The sequence below is a fragment of the Impatiens glandulifera genome, chromosome 7 (genome assembly GCF_907164915.1).
Source record: "Impatiens glandulifera chromosome 7, dImpGla2.1, whole genome shotgun sequence".
NCBI classification, from domain to species: domain Eukaryota; kingdom Viridiplantae; phylum Streptophyta; class Magnoliopsida; order Ericales; family Balsaminaceae; genus Impatiens; species Impatiens glandulifera.
Window position 1 is genome coordinate 1,031,998 of NC_061868.1, and position 14,853 is coordinate 1,046,850.

Below are 14,853 nucleotides of genomic sequence, written 5' to 3' on the forward strand. Positions count from 1 at the left end.
TTCAAATTATATTTTCGGTTTTCTATCGAATTCTATATCGATTAAAATTCAAATACGGTTTTCTATTTTTATTTGGTTTTCGAGTTTATGTTTCAACTCGAAAACCATACAGAAAACCGAATTCAAATTTTATTATTTATTTTTATTATATATTATATATTAAATTATTATGGATCTCCTACTAAATCCCTAATATTCAGTCCAATAATCTAATAAATCCATAATTCCTCATTTCTTTCCTTTTTTAGTGTTCACCTTCCTGGCCTTTGTGCTCTTTCCAATTGTCCACCTTATCTAATTTTAAGAATATTAAAAAATTTCACGTATCTATCTATTTCACTCATAATAACACCACAATCATCAACATATCTCCACCGTCATTTATATTGTCGTGATCAACACTATTTTACTTTTTACTTTTGTCGTTCAATTGCCGATATTAACGGTGAGTCACTAAGTTTAGTTTGCGTGATTTATATTTTTTTATAATTTAAATAGATAAGATTTTTTTAACAACTTATTTATTTTGTTAACTCTTTTAAAAAAAAATTAGTTCGTTTTTGAATTTTCTTAAAAAAAATAAAAATTCGAAAAAAAAACGAACCGATAACCTCTTACTTTTAGCTAAAAATATGACAAATTAATTAGAAAAATAAAAACAATACGTTATAATAAGAAGACAAACATTTTGTCTATTTGGAAAAAATTTAAAGGATTAAAATTATGATAATTGAATCACATATGAAACAAAGTTCGAGCCTCGTTTAAGTAAATCTGACTAAAATTTAAATTTCATAAGTTATATTGTTTCGAAGTTCTCGGAAAAATAAATACTAAATTTAAATCTTTTTTGATTTTTTCCTCAAATCACATTTCTTTTATTCTTCCAAACAACCTATTACAATTTATAAGATGTAGTTCTCAAAAATATTTAATTTAAAAAAAAATTACATCCAAGTCATCTTAAAATAACTCTTTCATCTAAAAACGTGACAAATTCATTAAAAATACAAAAACAGCATGATATAAGAACACGATAAAAGAAGAATACAAACATTTTGTCTGTAGAAAAATTTTATCAATTAAAAAAAATTTAAATATCTAAAATTATAATAATTCCACTGACTTATTAACAATTGAAAGTACAAACTGTATTTAATAATTCCTACTAAAATTCAAAGTAGACATGCATAATAGGGTATAACTAGACTTTTTTTCCAAAAATATAAAATAAAAATTGCCAATGGCTAAGAACTTGGAAGAAAAAATAAACTAATTGGGAGCTTGTGGGGACTATCTATTATTATCCATCTTCTATCCAAAGAAGAAGAAGAAGAAGCAGCTTTGTGATTCTTGACAATGGCAGTTCTTAACGCTTCACTCATCTTCTGTTCCAATCTTCCCTCAAACCCTAAACCATCATCACAACCCTCCTTTCACATTCCATCTTCATCTCAACAAACCCTCATTTCCTCCATCAGCCAATCAATTGGAAAAGCTTGTTTTCTAGCCCTTCTCCCCTCTTCCCTTTTCTTCATCGATCCAGCACTTGCTTACAAGGTAATCCATTCATTCATTTCTCAATCAAACCCTTATCTTTCAAACTGATTTCGAATTCTCTTGTATACAGGGTGGAGGCCCATATGGTTCTGAAGTTACCAGAGGACAGGATTTAACCGGTAAAGATTTTACTGGAAAAACATTAATCAAACAAGATTTCAAAACGGTATCTTTGTATCTTCTCAACTATTCTTCCTTCAATCCAATCATTAGATTCATTAGCACCAAACCCATAACTCTGTGATTCTGAAAACAAACAGTCTATTCTGAGACAAGCCAATTTCAAAGGAGCAAACTTATTAGGAGCCAGCTTCTTTGATGCAGATTTAACTGGTATTCAATTTTAATTCAAACCTCTTCTCAATCAAACAAACAAACATGTTTATTCTTGTTTTTTTTAGGAGCTGATCTTTCTGATGCTGATCTTAGAGGTGCAGATTTCTCATTGGCAAATTTGGCTAAGGTGGTGATTTTCTTATTTTAATCATCTTTTTAAATAGGATGGATTTATTGAGCTTAATCTATATATGCAGGTGAATTTGAGTAATGCTAATCTTGAAGGAGCATTAACAACTGGGAATACATCTTTCAAGGGATCAAATGTAACTGGTGCAGGTACAACTCCAATTTATTGATCAATCTTTGATGTTTTCGAGTTTATTTCACCGAAATTTATGATAAATCTTGTCATATTTGAAATTATCAGATTTCACGGACGTGCCTTTGAGAGAGGATCAACGCGAGTACTTATGCAAAGTCGCCGATGGGTAAGTTTGCATCTCAGTAGTTCTTAAAGGGTTTAGACATCTTTTGTTAACACTTTCGAATCAATTTGTAGGGTAAACTCGAAGACTGGTAATGCCACCCGTGAAACGCTTCTATGTAACTAACTGAATTGTCTATGATATGTACAATCCTAGTGATTAATCCCGCTTTAACTTGAAATGTTTATAAATAGTTGCTCTTTATTGAGACACAATTATATGATGTATTTACTTTTGTCAACTATCTTTAGATTGTTTGACCTTAAAAGAGATATCTATCCAAATGTTTACCATCAATAAAAACATTTCAAAAACAATACAGCATCTGATTCTTAGTTTAGTCATAAGGTAGAATAAGCATATCACATAAAGTGTATATTAAAAGTAACATTTAAAACCGCAACTACAGTTGGCATCTCCATTGTGCTAGCTTTTTCCAAAAACAAGCAAAAAGAACGATCTATTCTTCAAAAGGTTGAACATTATATGTCATAACTAGGTAAGCCGAACTAAAGGCATGCAGACAGGTACGCAAATGCTCACTTGTAGTTTCATCCCCCGGTTTTATATAACTTTCAGAAGTGCTCCGTGCGATTTCCCCACCACCACAGTAAATTCCGCATAATGGAATTTCAGGGAAATTCTCTACCATGGGAGAGCTATCAATTCTAGGGTTTTGATACTGATTAAGGCCTCCGAAGAATGAATCCCCACGGCCAGAACAAGCGAAAACGAAACCTCCAAATGCTTCCTTCTTGTTCATAGAAGAATTCCCCCATTCAAGCTTCTCGCGTTTTAAGGTTTCTGAGACATTGAGACAAGTAGATAGAGCAGTATTGGCATCTGAGCAGTAGAATTGGAAAGTGTCTGAGGATTTAATTCCGTTGCTATCTACAAATAGGTATTCGTCATCTCCTCTGCAGAAAACATTTTAGTGAAAAAACCAACGAGAATTAGACAATAGGATTATAAGATTTCCTCATCTCAGATCCAATTTATTTTCCAGAAAAAAAAATGAAAGAGAAATCAACGTACCCTGTTACTTCATGAAACTCCAAGGAAGTTACCCACCTCACATCCCCCAACCCAACAGTGTGTTTTCTTCGTTTAGTTACCCCAATGTATAAAACAGGATATTCATTAAACTCGCCAATCTGCACAACAAAGAAACAAATTATCCAGAAATAATTCATTCTTAACAAACATGCAAGGAACAATGTGTGTGTTACTCGAATATAACCCCACATTCACACAGTCAAAATAGTCTTTGATACTCTTTTGTTTCACTCTACAGGTCTGAAAGTTCTATCTCTTAGAATTTTGCAGTTGCAATGAGCTAGAGAGAATCAACATTAGGGAAATAATCTAAATTAGAAAATATTCTCTAATGCTATAATTGGATAGGTAGAATTAGCATTTGAATTGGAACTAGAATTTCAATTCCTACGTTTGGAAAAAACATAAAATTATAATTCTTAAGAAATTTATATAATCTTCCAATTTTATTAACTAAATTTTGAGGCAATAAGTAGTAGCTACATTGGAATAAATTCAAGAGTGGAAGTAATTGTGCATTCAAGTTTCTCTTCTCTAGTCCTACTCAAGAAATGGAACCGGAACCCAAAAAATAAGGAGATGAGGAATAGGAAAAACATGTAGCTGAATCAATAACAAACACCATAAACCATTATCATGTGTTTTAGTGGAGAACATGGTCAAAAATTCATCACAAGAAATTAATGAATCAAACCTCATCATTAGTGTCACATATCATTCGACATCCATCAAGAAGTTCCGCATCTCCTTCTCTTCTTGCAGTAAGCCACGTAGAACAAACCTTGCATCTCTCTTTAACAGAAACTGCTGTGTACATAGGCCCCACAGCTGACAGACCAGTTGATAGAGAAACATGGAATTCAATTTCACCAATACCTAAAAAGAATAACCGTAAAATCTCTTCCTGTAAGTATACTTGATAAAATTAAACAGACTAAAGGTAGAGAAACTGTTGAGATTCCCATGCTTGAACCAACAATAATACCCACTAAGTGAACACAAGTGAAGATTATCAAGACCCATATACCTTGAATTCAAGGGATTTTCCCATCTATGACCTTTCCACTATCAGTAAATGTATTTGGTCATTTTCAAATGTGATAATATTTTAGTAGTTACTTGTTACATAAACCAAGATTTGTTAAATGTTTATCATTTTCCATTGCATGTTTAGAAATTTGGAATAAAGTAAAATTTTAACAGGTTAAAGGGAGAACAGCAGTTTGTCAAAACACTTCGTAAATATCCTCCCTTTCCCATTCAATTGAGCATTAAATAATTATTTTAGTAACTCTTACAACATATGAAATAGACACAAATTTGGAATCCTCCTAATGCATCAAAGAATTCAATCCAAGCTTGGTTTTCATGAGGCAATCAATGTGGAATGTATGATCCCAAAGAAAAAAGAATCCACTTTGCATGTAGGTAATTCCTTTCCTTAGATTCTGAGGAAGGTATTTGTGATTTTTGTTTCAGATGTTCTTTCTCCAATCATGTTTGCTTGCCGCTTCAAAAAATATTTTTGGATGAAATACCTCTTACAGATGGATTTCTACTTAACGGATGGCTTTGGTAAAGTCAAGGGCCGTGACTGTGGAGTGTCATTCTAATTTTCCTTTAATTCCGAAAAAAAAAAGAGAATTAGTGGAGCAATATTTGCTTGCACCCTTTGGTGTATTTGACTGGAAAGAAACAAAATGATTTTCATCAATAAATTTTCTGATTCCTTTTGGTTTGGAAGAAAAAAAAAACAATGGTTGGTTCACACTCATCACCAAGGTTGGGACATGGAAGAGTTTTTAACTTAGACTTTCAGTTAACCTGGGCTATATTTTTCTTGAAAAGGAAAAAAATGTAGCGCTAAACCCTAAACCTCAGCTATATTTATGTAGCTTATTTGGGTTTCTTTTTGGTCTTGCTTGTTAGTAGTTCCATCCTTGGAAGCTCTAGACCTATTTTAGAGGCAATCATTTTCCTTTACCCCTTTTTTCTTTCTCTTGAATGATTCGAGACAACTCATATAGAAGATTTAGCTTTCTTTTTCCCAAAGAAAATGTTTTTTTCAAATTTTGATATGCTGATTAGACTCTTCCCATATATCATTGGCATAAAGATTCCTTTGATAAATTTGCGATTAAAATATTCTATGAAAAGATGTAGTATTTGTACCACGAGGTCTGTCTTTGTCACGTGCGAATACCAGGGCAACACCAACATAATCCTTACGATAACTCCCAGTGGTGCTTTTGACACTGTGCATAAATCGGCAGCTCTCATCACCAATAATGGGTGTTTCCAAGGGCATGGCATTATCTGGCATGTGAACAGAACTATGAGTACATAAAACAAAACTTGACCAATCTCAATGCTAAAGATAATGCATTTGAAAGTTAATAAATCAGTCACAAAGATCAGTTTGTCAAAAATGAATAGAGAGCTTTCAAAGGAAACTACAATTGTTGTCCAAGGGACTTCATCATCCAAGTGCATCTTTTGTTATAACGAGACTATTTGGAAACAAGTAATTTTGACACTAATGATTTCATTGAAAAATAGTGATTTTTTTCGTTTCATATGTTTTTTTGGATCATCATTATTAGATTACTTTTTGGTGATTCAGTTTGTAGTAATTTTTGTTGCTTCATTTTCTATACAAACTATTTTTTTTTTATAATGATCCCAATTATAGTGTATTGTTTTGCTTGGTATAGAGATTTTTTCTTCATCATGATATTTTTGGCTTAATATGATTGTTTTGCAAACCTAAGTACCTAACAGATATAAATTTTTTGATATCATGATGAAATAGAAAATAAAATGGTAAATCAAAACAGACAAATATTATGAAAACTATATTCATGCCCGGACCTTGTCATTTCATAAAGGGGAACAAAACATAAAGAAAGACGCTGAAAATCTTGTGAGCTGCCTACACAAGCTGTGGGTGAGAGAGGTTATAATGAATATATTCAACTACTCACCCAATGTAGAGAGAACAAGTTTCATGCCGGCTCCAGGAGCCTGGAAGATTATTCATATATCTATTAGAAACAAACAAACCCCAAACCATAAAAAGAACATGAAACTAAAAACAATAACTTACGCCAAACATTATAATTCCAGCGGGAGGCTCATTATTTGAAACAGAAGCGACATAGTTCTTTATATCCATCACAAAATTGTCAATCAAAGGAGCCTGGTCACAGTACACGAGTTATGTTTAACCCTCCTCATTCATTAATAAAACAAATAAGTCCACAAATTTCAACATCCTTGGAAAACACCTATAGTATGTGCCATTTCCCTTTTGATTAGAACACAAAATACTATGTAAATTACCTTAGTTTTCTTCAGTGCGATGGCGCTAACTTTCAGTCCAGGAACATAGCCCACAGCTAGCATGATTCCATATTTTAATTGATCAGAGACAGATGGAACTGCTTCATCCATATTATCCCACATATTGAATACTCTCCACTGGATCTGAAAACAATTATAGTTAAAGAAACAGATAAAGTTGTGAACATTCAGAAATTATCAATCTCAGAAAAAACTCAGCCATATAGGATACTTCTGTAAATGTATTCAAAGAACAGTCAGTTCCCATGATTCCAGTCGATTCAGAAGTAACCACCGCAGTATTTGGGCCAAATTTCTGTGTTATCTGCATCAGAACTCTTTATTAAAATGAAATGTAACAACAACCCTTGATAACAAACAGAGTAAATATCATAAGAGAACACTTGAAACATACAAGCTGATGAACTGTGGTCAAACTATACAAAGGACTAACAGAAACAATAGCAAAATGTGGTCGAATTGGTTCCTGAAGAACTTTTTCGAGCACCCTTGTCACATCAACCTGCATTAGAAACTATCAGCAGCCATCAAAGAAAAACAAAAAAAAGGATTAAACAAAGAGAGATCATTTCACCGTTAGTGAACCCGTGGTAGAAATGGCAGAAACCATCTTAGGGCGAGAAAGGATGCGATTGCAAATACGATTCCATGAGCGGTTAATGCATGCAGCTGATGCAAAGGATGTGGCCGGAAGCCTAGAGAGGACGTTATGCAGGAGGTCTTCTCCGATATGTTCGATCCCGTTAGAGACATCGACTATAGCCTTCCCTCTTTTAGTATCCGATATAATTTCTGAAGATGATTCAGGTTCATCCATAACCGATTCCTGGACTCGGAAATGGAAATTCTAGAAGGAGATTCAGGCGTGCCCCGTCTCCAAAACCCAAATCGCAGATTCAGATAATCGGATGCGAGAAATGGAGCAAAATCGACACAAATCGGAGGGGTGTAGTCTACTTCACTATTTATATTGACAGATTTTTCTTATTAGGTCTTTGTTATCCATTTTATAATATAACCTATCAATCAAGTATGTTATTAAGGGTTAAATTTCTATCTTTAAAAACCCTATTATCACTAAAAATGTAATATTAATTGTTTAGATAAAAAAATAAAATAATCTCAAAGTCGTCTAATCCTCATTAAAAGTGATGAAAATAGGCACATATATGATGTAATTTAATGCGTAAATTTGTATGAGAATCGAGATCTTGTTTCTTTTAATAAAAAAAATTTGAAGTAGATTTGCAACGAAGTCGAATAGTCTTTGAACATCGATAATCAAATATAAGTATTGTCATAATTAATCTATTTGGTTCATCAAAATGTCTAATTATTCAGTAGAGTTTAAAATTTGGAGAAGAAATTATTTTATGTTGAAAAGTTTTCGTGAGCAGTCTATATTCATTGTGAAATATGGTTTTTCGATAAGTTTTTTGGACGACATTTAGTGTAGTGTCAAAAGTCTAGCAACGACGTATCATAAACTTTATTTCATTGTTATATGTAGAAATATCACAGTTAAAAAATAATTTTTTATCATCGGTCTAGTGATTTCGCTATCCGAATTAGACATAGAAAAGACTAAACATAATGGAATTTTCGTCTCATAATAGAGTTTTATTTGGATGCAAGCAAGTGTTCTCGTCTGAATAAGACATTATGTGTTGACAAGACATGGATAATTTCCTTGTGAGGCACTACTACAATTTGTTTGCTAAGATGATTCAATATATTTTTTGTTGAGAAAAACTTTGGGAGTTAAAAGTTTCATCCAAAATCTCGTTCTTTGAATGAAGCGTTATTCACGATGAAATTATTATTAATGACATATGAATAAAAAAATGTTGTATTATGGTTAGTCGTATGTGTCACGGGGAGGTTGAATCGTAACTCACTTACTTTTACAGTGTCGAGGGGTAACTAATATATAGAGTCTTTTGTGGAGTATTGTTATGATTATTGGGTGATGGATGAGTCTTTGGGCAACGGCGGAGCGAAGTGGCGGGCGGCGGTGGGCTCTAGCCCAGGGTAGAATTTTAAAACAAAATATATGTATAAGTATATAAATAACAAATATGTTGTTTAGTCCAGTTGGCTTTGGATTGAAACTATAATGGGGAGGTCAGGTGATCAAATCCTGCCTCTCCCTCAATTTTATTTTAATTTTTTTTCTAAATAATTTTTTTCCTAAATCTTTATTCACTTAATAATATATTTTTATTATGATTTTATAATTTTATTATTATTTTCATATTTTATTTTTTTTATTTAAAATTTAATTAATTTAACTTTTTATATTTTTAAACTTAATTTTTCTTCAACTATATAGTTTTAAATTTATAAGTTTTTTTTTAAATGAAATATTCTTATCTTTAATTAGATTTTATATATTTATTTTATTTTAGTAAGGATATTCATGGAACGATTTGATTAATGTTTTTATTTATTGCACGAATAATAATATAGAAAACTATGAAAAAAATTACGGATAACATTTTTAATTTTATTTTTAACTGTTTTAAGTTTATGGGTCGGTCAACCCACAATCCGACCTAAGTATTCATTTACTTAGCATCATTATATATATATATATATATATATATATATATTAATTAATTAAAAAGTTGATATTATATTAATGTTAAAACGTCCATTGAATTTAAAATATAAAGTCTTAGTAACCTAATTAGTTAAAATATTGTACTTATTTTTTTTAGGTTGCAAGTTCGAAACATACCTCTAGCATTTTTAATTTTATTTTTAATCGTTTTAAATTTATGGGCGGGTCAACCCAAAATCCGACCCAAGTATTCAAATTAACCACAACTCTCGATCCGGCAATTCGGACACTTTAAAAATTAAGCATCAATATATATACATATATATATATTAATAATATTTTCAGCCCAGTGAAAACAAAAATCCTGGATTCGCCCTTGTCTTTGGGTATTTACTGTGAAGTTTTGATTGATGCGACTGATATGACATGCCTACCTACTTATTATCATCCAAATTATTTTTTGATGTACTATATAATTGAAGAGAAATCGTCGAACTTTCAATGATCATAGTCGTTCAATGCGTATCATTTATAATGTTATTGTTATGATGTTTTTTTAGATTCGTTCCGAAAAGTCAATAGAGTAAGTCGTGGAATTAATCGTTTCTTCTCGAAGACTTACGAGCTTAATAACCTATTAATTATTATTTTATTTTTTTTAATGTCAGGCTTTGTAGTGTATTTATGCACATTTTTATCAATTTTAATATATGTAAATCATTTTAATATATATATTATATATATTATTAACAAAAAAAAAATATAGTATTACTATTTTATATAAATAATAAATGTGAAGGCTTGTTAATTTTATTAAAATATATAGTTGTGAATAATAATTCATCTCTTATCATTATCCTTTGATTATTTTAGTGGGTTAGGTAAAAACTTGTTTATTTATTTAAAAAAATATTAATTATATTTTAAAATTATTTATTAATTCTAATTATTTTAATTTATTATAATTTTATTAATAATAAATTATTAAAATATGTAATATAAAATTGCGCATTAACCAATAATTTGTTAGCCACCATCTAACCAAGAAAAATAATAGAATACTAATCTTTTTGTTTTTTTGGATAAAGATGAGAGCTAGTTTAATATGAATTATATTATTACATATTTTAACTTTGTGATATATATATATATATATTATTACTATAATTAGATTTTACAAAATTAGACTCGTTAAAAAGTTATAAAAGTAACAAAGTTAAAAAGTTTTTTTTCTCCTTAGTCCTCTAATTATATATATATATTTTAATATAAGAGAGTGTTTTTATCTTTTTTATCATTACTCAAATTTGAGTTAGTGTTGTGTTTTATTCGATGAGTATCTTGTTTATTAGAATAGAATTTTTCATTCTGAATTTTTATAATTAAGCAGTTAATAGGTTGTTTGATGTTCATATTATCCAATAATTATTTCTCATGTGTTTGTCTCTCCTTAACAATAAAAGACTTCAGTCTTTACAACATATATTTTGAGGCCCTCTTATAATTATCATTTTTATGTTTTTCTCACTTTTTTTTTTACAATTTATATATGGTTAACATTTTTCGATTTTGTTTATCAACCTTTCGTCCAGAACAATCTTCACCATCGCTTAATGTATTTGATAAATATTCTTTCGACAGTGTTTGATTGATTTGTTTGACATATTCTACTTCATTACTCAATCATTACGATTTTTTTTTTTAAATTACCGTACATAAATTATCATATAGATATATCTTCACTGAAATTTTAGTTATTAAAATTTGAATTTGATAATTATTTTTTAAAATATCTTTATTATTTTCAAATATTTTAGTTTATATTACACAAAATCACTAAGAATTTTGCAAATATATTTCATATAAATTTCAAAAAGAGACCTTTTTTTAAGAAGCAGAATTATTCAGACACTAAGCTAAATATATCTATTTATTTTTATGCAAACACATCTAAATTTAATAAAATTATGAGAAATATGCATAATATTCTTCATATAAAATATTACATATAATAGAGAAAGATACTCTAACATAGGTTCATAAGGTAGCAAACTAGCAATGCATACATTCATAAAAGAAAGAACAAAAAACATGTTTTGTTATGACAATAAGGAGAATGACAAAAACATGAGTTCATGGATAAATAGATTGAGATTTTCGATCAACCATCCCAATAGAAAGGAAGTGTTTGTGGGGTTTCAGGAGGAGTCGTCGCGACTTCAGGTCCCAACTGAAACATGACCGAATCCATGTTGTCCATTCCTCCATATTGCAACCTAGGATTCAAACCGATCATCTCGGATGTCTGCGTTTGTGATTGTGATTGCGATGATGACAGAAGAGAGAGAGCACGGCCAGAGCCGAGGATTTGAGATGAACCATCACACAAGAATTTTGTTGGATGCCCGATCGATGTTGAGTCAGGACCATTTTGGTTGCTCAAGTAAAGATTAGTTCCACATAGCATGTTGAATTGTTGTTGTTGTTGCTGTTGCTGTTGCTTTTGCTTCGCCTCGTCTCTGAAGGCGCGAGAAGATGAAGGAGGAAACGAGTCGGATCGAAAGCCTTCGTGCCAGGTTGTGGTGTTGTTGTTGTTGTTTAGAGCTGCCATGGAATTGTATGTTTCAGGAGTAGAGAAAGGAAACATTCTAGCACCTGAAAATAATATTACACCAATTTGGTTACTTTCAAAAAACAAACTAAGGCACATCTTCTTTGAAGTGGGGTTATTTGTGTTATTTGAAGTTTGAAGTCAAAATCAAATATTTTTTTTAGATTAAAATATAACATTACACAAATAAAGTAAAGGTACTTTGATGAAAAAAGTCATTACATGGATACAAGGTTTTTAAAAATAACCCAAGTTTAAACAACTCTACTTAAGTGATTTCAAATAAATCTAGATACAAGGATTTGTTTCATATAATTCAAATCATTAAATCAACAATAATACCCTTAAAGCTAGTTTGATGTGTGTTTTTTTTCGTTTTTTTTACTAGGATTTTATCTCAAAACTCAATTATCTATTCATTCATTATTTCAATTATCTAATTACTCTTTTTATATATTTAAATATCAAAATTATCTTTTATTAATTCTATAAAAGAATAAGAAAAATTAAAATATGGATATTTTCATAATTTAACATAAAAAAATTATTTTTTTTAAAGTATTTATCAAACAAATTTTTTTTTAAAAAAAAACCTGAAAAAAGAAAAAATCCATTTCCCCACAACAAGCTTAAATTTATTATTTATAATATTTTTAAATTTAAATAATATGGCCAATTAAATAACCTTTTTTGGAGCTAGTTTTTATGTGGATTTTTTTGAAACTTTAATCTAAAATTTGTCAATTTCATTGTATATCTTTCCAACCATAAAACTATTACTTTATTTTATAAATTTTAAATAAAAAAAAATATTTCAATCAATAAAACTGTCACATAATCAAAGTCAAAAGAGCTATTGAAGTTATAAAAATGGTGAAAAAATAAAAGCATATTAATATTTAATGAAAAAATATATTTTAAAAACTAGAAACTATCTTGATTAATAAATTAATTATTTGAATGGATAAATAATATATTTAAATAATTCCACCAAACAAGTCAAAATATTTTGGTCATATGACTTAAATAAACACCTTTTCACCAAACAATATTTAAAATAATAATAAAATCTTGCTACCCCATATGTAACAAGCCCAACTCTTTTTCAATTAAAAATAATAATAAAAAGAAGGGTATTTTAGTCATTTCACAAAATCACTTTTATTTGAAACTAAACCAATTCATCAGACCAAACAAAATATGTAAGTTTATTTGAAACTAAACCAATAAACTTTCAAATAATCAAAAGCTTCCAAAGAAGACAAACACCAATTTTTAATAAACCTGGATAATTAGGCAAAAGACTGCCTAAACGAGATGCTTCTGGCTGAGGTTTCCTTCTCCTACGGTTATGACCATCAAGACGTTTCCTGCAGCTTCTTTTCCCTTCATCAAATTCCCCCAAAGAATGAAACCTAAATCCAATCAAAAAAACATAGAGAACAAAGATCATAACATGTCAAAAGATCTTGATGAAAAATGAATGTTTTATTTGAAAATAACCATGTATGTTCAGATCAAACAAAGGCTTATTATAATAATAACCCATCTTCTCCAATTAGAGATTTATAAATATATAAACATATATACCTGCTACACTGCTGACAAAACCTCTGTTTATGGCCTCCAATTGTGACCTCAGGAGTCTTAGAATGAGCTTCACAAACCTTATGTCTCCTATGATATTCTCTGCAATTACTAAGATCTGAAGAACATTCATCAACAAGACAATAAGCTGGCTGACCTCCATTGTTAACTGCTCTTGCCCTTTTAGAAGAAGCTATTTTGGGCACACTTTGAATATTCTTCATACCATCTAAAGATTCTACATGCCCTAGTTTCAGATCAACTGAAAAGTTTCCATGGAAGTTAAAGCTATCTGACCCAGTTCCATTTGCTAGATTCATATTTGGGTTTGGGTCAAATTCACTTAAACCCAGATGATCATGTGGCTTTAGATTCCAATCCATTAATGTGGGGGAAAAGAGAGACTGAAAATGGAAAAGCAGTAAGCAAACACTAAGAAATTTGCAGATGTAAAAAACCCTAAAAAGAAATTGGAAAGATGAATCAGTGAAATGAGATTGAATGGACTAATGGGTGTTAATTCAAAAGAGAGATGCAGAAAAGTACAGAAGAAGAAGAGACTGTTTGAGCTTTTCAACCATTCATTCCCCTGACATGGATTCCATTTAAAATTGAATTAAGAAGGGGGCAGAGTGGGTAGTTAGGGAAGAAGAGAAATAATTTTTTTTGAAAATAAAAATTTAGGAGTGGTGAGAGAGCAGTGTATGAATGAAATAAATAAATACAAACAAATAAATTTGGAAGAAAGTACAATAGATAATACAGGTAGGGTGACAAAGACAAATGAAGAGCTCCATTAATGGGTGGTTCATACTTCATTTAGACATGTTTCATCATATTTTACTGTTTTAGCTGTCACTGTTCAATTTTTTATTATTTAAGTGATGTAATCCATAAAAAAAAGATGTTATCTTTTTTAAATTATTTAAAAGATCAACATAACAAGACTAACTAGAGTGTTTTTATCCATTCTTTTTTAATGTTCTTAGAGCTTGTTGATTGATTGGCTTTTGGTGGGTATATATTTGAATTCATAGCTGGTTTGATTTTGGATTTTTTTAGTTTTATATGAGTTTTTAATAATAGAAAAAATTGTTTGACTTAAATTTATTAAAAAAATATTTTTTTACAGTTTAATTATCCTTTCATCTTCTAAACAAGATGAAATAGAAAGATAATAGATAAAATATAAAATAAAAAGTATTTTAATAAATAAAATGAGTCATATAATAAATAAAGTGAAAAAATATATATATTAAGTTTTGGGTAAAATTCTATAAACCCAATGTCAAACAAGCTCTTATGTTGGTTATTTGAAGGGTTTTTTAGATTTTGTTTTAAATTATTTG

The 14,853-nt window shown here is 29.9% G+C and overlaps 3 protein-coding genes across 3 annotated transcripts; 1 reads left to right on the forward strand and 2 right to left on the reverse strand.

The window, feature by feature from the left end:
* Positions 1 to 1,282: 1,282 nt before the first annotated feature.
* LOC124945355 (thylakoid lumenal 15 kDa protein 1, chloroplastic) lies at positions 1,283 to 2,617 on the forward strand. Its single transcript, XM_047485776.1, has 7 exons — positions 1,283 to 1,560; positions 1,631 to 1,726; positions 1,821 to 1,893; positions 1,962 to 2,023; positions 2,094 to 2,175; positions 2,267 to 2,327; positions 2,399 to 2,617. The coding sequence occupies exons 1-7, from the start codon at positions 1,360 to 1,362 to the stop codon at positions 2,448 to 2,450; spliced, it is 627 nt and encodes a 208-aa protein (XP_047341732.1). The 5' UTR covers positions 1,283 to 1,359; the 3' UTR covers positions 2,451 to 2,617.
* On the reverse strand, positions 2,557 to 7,680 carry LOC124945354 (F-box/LRR-repeat protein At5g63520). Its single transcript, XM_047485775.1, has 10 exons — positions 7,318 to 7,680; positions 7,138 to 7,245; positions 6,955 to 7,047; positions 6,723 to 6,866; positions 6,487 to 6,579; positions 6,365 to 6,404; positions 5,553 to 5,696; positions 4,075 to 4,256; positions 3,360 to 3,478; positions 2,557 to 3,241 (listed from the first exon to the last, which is right to left on the reverse strand). Exons 1-10 carry the CDS (start codon positions 7,558 to 7,560, stop codon positions 2,785 to 2,787), a joined length of 1,623 nt encoding a protein of 540 aa, XP_047341731.1. The 5' UTR covers positions 7,561 to 7,680; the 3' UTR covers positions 2,557 to 2,784.
* Positions 7,681 to 11,313: 3,633 nt separating this feature from the next.
* LOC124910342 (squamosa promoter-binding-like protein 13A) lies at positions 11,314 to 14,166 on the reverse strand. The gene is made up of 3 exons (XM_047450976.1): positions 13,508 to 14,166; positions 13,202 to 13,332; positions 11,314 to 11,961 (listed from the first exon to the last, which is right to left on the reverse strand). Exons 1-3 carry the CDS (start codon positions 13,885 to 13,887, stop codon positions 11,468 to 11,470), a joined length of 1,005 nt encoding a protein of 334 aa, XP_047306932.1. The 5' UTR covers positions 13,888 to 14,166; the 3' UTR covers positions 11,314 to 11,467.
* Between the last annotated feature and the right edge of the window lie 687 nt (positions 14,167 to 14,853).